Here is a 4,354-nt window from a genome sequence, read left to right as displayed (position 1 = left end):
TGTCGGCTGGCGACTGGAGGAAAAGTCACTTCATTATGGGAGAGTGTGTCTCCATATTTTTTGGGAAGCGATTGAGAGCGTGACAGAAGACACGCTGACATGCTGAATCATCTCTCGCCTTACAGGTGTCGGCTGGTGATTGGAGGGGAAGTCACTTCATTATGGGAGAGTGTCTCTCTGTATTTTCTTAAAAGTGATGGAGCTGACAAGTCATGGAGACCTTATTAGGCAAAAATCTGGATAATGCTTGTCTAAGGTAGACTGAGATGTTGACATATGCTCTGGGATAGATGTTTGGAGATGAGGCCGAGTTCTCAACTTAATCGACAGCAAGAAATGTCCCTCCAGTCGTTTTTGAGAAATGTATAGTGAGTGGTCGAGTGCCCTAAGTACGGTCGTCCTCGATGATAAGGTCGACCGACAACGCCTTTCACGTCGACTCAAGAGTGTCGGCCTGTCCGATTGTTGGAATGTCGTCTTGTCTCAGCTAATAATCGTCTCTCGAGTCGATATAAAGATGTCAATTCGTCTGGGAGGTCAGGATCTCTCGTGCCGACCAATATCGTCTCTGGTGTCGACACCAGAGTGTCGGCTTGATGAGTCAGTGGAGCCGTGATAAGGTACTAAAACCTTACACTTAGCCATGATAGTCGAGTTGCACTGGAGGATTCGACCAAATGTTGTGCCTTAGGCTTACCTTGATAAAGAGCTAATGACTTGTAATTCGACCGAGGAATCAAATGCCTAGAGCTCTTAAAAGTTGACTATGTCTTTTTTCCCCCTAAAGCCGATAGAGTGGAGCCGAGGTCTTTGCTATTGTGCCTTGGGTTTATCCCTGATAAGGTACTAAAACCTTACACTTAGCCATGATAGTCGAGTTGCACTGGAGGATTCGACCAAATGTTGTGCCTTAGGCTTACCTTGATAAAGAGCTAATGACTTGTAATTCGACCGAGGAATCAAATGCCTAGAGCTCTTAAAAGTTGACTATGTCTTTTTTCCCCCTAAAGCCGATAGACGACTGTGAAAGTCGACCAAATGGTTGAGTTTGTTTTGCTAGGATTCTTATCGTATCATTTTGTAAAAATTTGTATCTTGGTTGAGTAAACATCATAACAGGCGTAAACTTAAGCTAAGATTGTTTTCTCTCTGGAGTGATTTAGCTTCCGCGACAGTGTGGGCGTTCCCTCGCTCCCAACAAGGATATAAGTAATCCTAGATTTTTATGTGACATAAACCAACAATTACAAGACAAACGACCTATTCACCTGGACAAGTTAGAGATTTGCAGCATTAAAATGGCCAGTTAAGAAATAGGATTACGCTGACAAACTGCTGATTAAGCTAGAGATCAACGTCCTTTAAATAAGAAACATCAAAACAAGCTAATACCTAATAAACTCCAGATTGTATACAGAAGCATCACAGTAGCCAAACACCAATAATATGTACGTCCTTCCAATAAACTACCTTCATAAGTCAATGCCCCTATTTACAACTATCTACCACCTAAAAACCTCTGCATCAGCCCCCACATTAAAAAAAAAAAAAACAATTAACACAACAAAACTCCCTAAACATGCCAGTCAGAAGTAATCAAACCGTTCGGGTTTCGGCTGCTCCGCTTTACACGACCCGACCCGACCCAGACCCGGCACCACCGGCGGTTTGCACGACCTCAGCAGCGCAAAATTAACCCCTTTGAAGAAGGAATGCGCCTTAACATCAGCGGCCCCGTTAACCGACCCGAGGCGATCCATCGGATCCTTTCGCAGCAAACCCGCTATCAAATCGTCGACAGGACCCGAAACCGACGGGAAGGTGAGCGGCTTCTTAACGATGTTCTTGAGCGTGGCCTCGTTGTTGGGGCCCACGAAGGGGGTCTTGCCGTGGATGAGCTCGAATAGCGTAGGCCCACCAGTCGACGGCAGCTGCCGCTGGTTGCTGGGCGCCGAGGCAACCTCGGCGGCCTACTCGTGTCCGACGTAAAGGAGTCGAACTTCGCGTCGACGCGGCTCTGCGCCGGGTCTGGGTCTGGATTTGGGCTTTCTTGGGCTTCGAGAAGACGAGGGGGAGGCACGATGGCAGATCAGTTGGGGGTTCAGTTGCGGGGGTGGGGTCCACGGGCTGGAGGGAGGGCGATGACGTGGACTCGAGGGAGAGGTCGAAGTCGGAGAGCATGATGTGGCCGTCGGATCTGATGAGGACGTTCTCGGGCTTGAGATCTCGGTACACGATGCCGAGCATGTGGAGGTATTCGAGGGCCAGCAAGACCTCAGCAGCGTAGAATCTGTAGGAATTATTAACAACTCAGTCAGTAGTTAAAAAATTTTCGAAAATTAGCGAAATATCTGAGAGTGAAGTTGACAGGGTTTGGGCGAACTTGAAGAAAGAGACTGGCAATTAATTAAAGAGGCGGGAAAAAAATTGAAACATTATCCAATAAAAAAAATGAAAAATATTAGGAAAAAAAATCATTTTGAAATCGGACCTTGCAGCGTTGATGGAGAAGCGATGCGCAGGCTGGCGATGGCGAAGCGCGCTGCAGAACTCCATCACGACGCATGAATAGCTCGGCGACGCATCGAAATCAGCGTAGAGCGTCGGGAGAAAAGGATGATCGAGAACCTTCAAGATCCTCTTCTCCGTCTCCGCTCTCTCCATCTTCTTCTTCTTCCTCAAAATATCCTTGTCCACAACTTTCATCGCGTACATCGCCGGCGACGGCGAGGGAGACGGAGAGTTTTCCGGCGACGAATCGTCTCGCAGCTTGGCAGCAGGTACACGTTCCGATGTCGCCGCTTCCGATTCTGCGAATGAGTCTGAAATCTTTAGCTCCGAGGTTGAGGTTGAGATTGTGCCCGCTTTTGATCGTTCGGGATCTGATCGCCGTCCAGGCTGATCCGATGATCGGTGAGGTTTTGAGGCGGCGGCGGAGGCGGTGAGGCGGCGGAACGTCGTCGAGTGGCGGGAAAGGCTGCTGCATGCGATCGCAGCAGGCTGTCCGTTGCTCATCGAGCTCTGGCTCGAGTTTACGGTTTCGGATCCGAGCTCGCCGTCGGAATCTAGAGGTAAGAGATCGAGCATTTTTGTTGGATGTTTTCCTTCAAAAATTTGCGGATTTCTTTTATTTTTCATGAACAATTGATGGGCTAGAGTTCAGAATCGTAAAAGGGGGGTATTTATAGGAAGGCCTAGATTGAGGATGTGGTCACCGCCGGTGAGGGTAGGAGAGCGTGTACCGCTGCACGTGCGCTGCAACAGCTCACTTTGTACTTCTTTTGTCTTTTCCCTTTTCTCTCCTTCTCGCCTATTTGTTAACACCTGGATGACGTGGCAAGGGGGAGTGGCAGAAGCGTAAATAGAGAGACGAAATGGGGAGAAAAAGGGGGAGGGGAGAGAATATTAAATTGGGAAGTGGACGTATGCATGCAAAAAGAAGACGATTGTGTGTCCGAAATTGGGTAGATATGCAATTATAATGATTCAGATGTAATTATCAACTTTTCGGGGCAATTAATGAAAAGGCTGTGGAGAAATGAATTCGCAATTAATTTTAGGAGGGCTGAAGAGTAAAAGCTCCGGAGTTGACAGCGCTAAATTTGATAAAAATTAAAGATTTAACTCTTATGGAATATGGAAATTAGTTGGTGAATTTATTGTGTGTTGATTTGGCCATTATTGTATGGGATTGTCCGAACGCTTATCATATAGATGCAATCATTAGAAGTAGCTTTAAAATAATGTAGATATAGAAATTATCCACATTTTTGTAATTTTTATGGGTTAAATTAAAAGATGATGTAGATATAGAAATCAAAGTCTGAATGAAAATTAAATAAGTTCAAAGATGCTACAAACGACCTTTATAGAACAATCTAAGAATCCAAACACTTTTTTCATATTCAACGTGAATATATGCTATATAAGTGTTGTAGGTTAAAATTCAAGCATCATATATACAGTAAAAGAATACAAAAATAATTAAGGAAAAAGAAAAGAGAAAGTTGCCGACCTTCCAGAATCGGTTCAATTTTCTTCAACGTTGAAATGCTTATCTCGCTTCTCCTTTATACAACTTTTTTACAAGTGGTTATGTATGTCTGAGAATGAAATTATAACCCATAATTTTCAGGTCAATTTCAAATTTTTATTCATAATTGAAGAGCACTTGCTAAGCTACAAGTCTAGTGGAAGAAGATGCATTTAAAGCGGATCTAAGAAAAAACACTACACAAAAATAATTCAATTTTCTGCATATCAAGTGGACTCTCAACTTAAGTATAAAATTATATCGAAAGACGATATTAGATCAGCTGAGGTTCAAATCTCATTGAAGATGCATTTAAGACGG

General features: G+C 44.5%; 1 protein-coding gene across 1 annotated transcript; it reads right to left on the bottom strand.

The window, feature by feature from the left end:
* On the bottom strand, positions 1,580-3,147 carry LOC109850438 (protein kinase PINOID). Its single transcript, XM_020420452.1, is given in 5 exon segments — positions 1,580-1,908; positions 1,910-2,290; positions 2,492-2,713; positions 2,715-2,901; positions 2,904-3,147. Coding segments are annotated over 5 exon segments (1,347 nt in total). The 5' UTR covers positions 3,139-3,147; the 3' UTR covers positions 1,580-1,586.

The sequence above is a fragment of the Asparagus officinalis genome, chromosome 7, assembly GCF_001876935.1.
Source record: "Asparagus officinalis chromosome 7, Aspof.V1, whole genome shotgun sequence".
NCBI classification, from domain to species: Eukaryota; Viridiplantae; Streptophyta; class Magnoliopsida; order Asparagales; family Asparagaceae; genus Asparagus; species Asparagus officinalis.
Note: the sequence above shows the minus strand (reverse complement) of the source record. Positions and strands in the feature narration are given on the sequence as shown.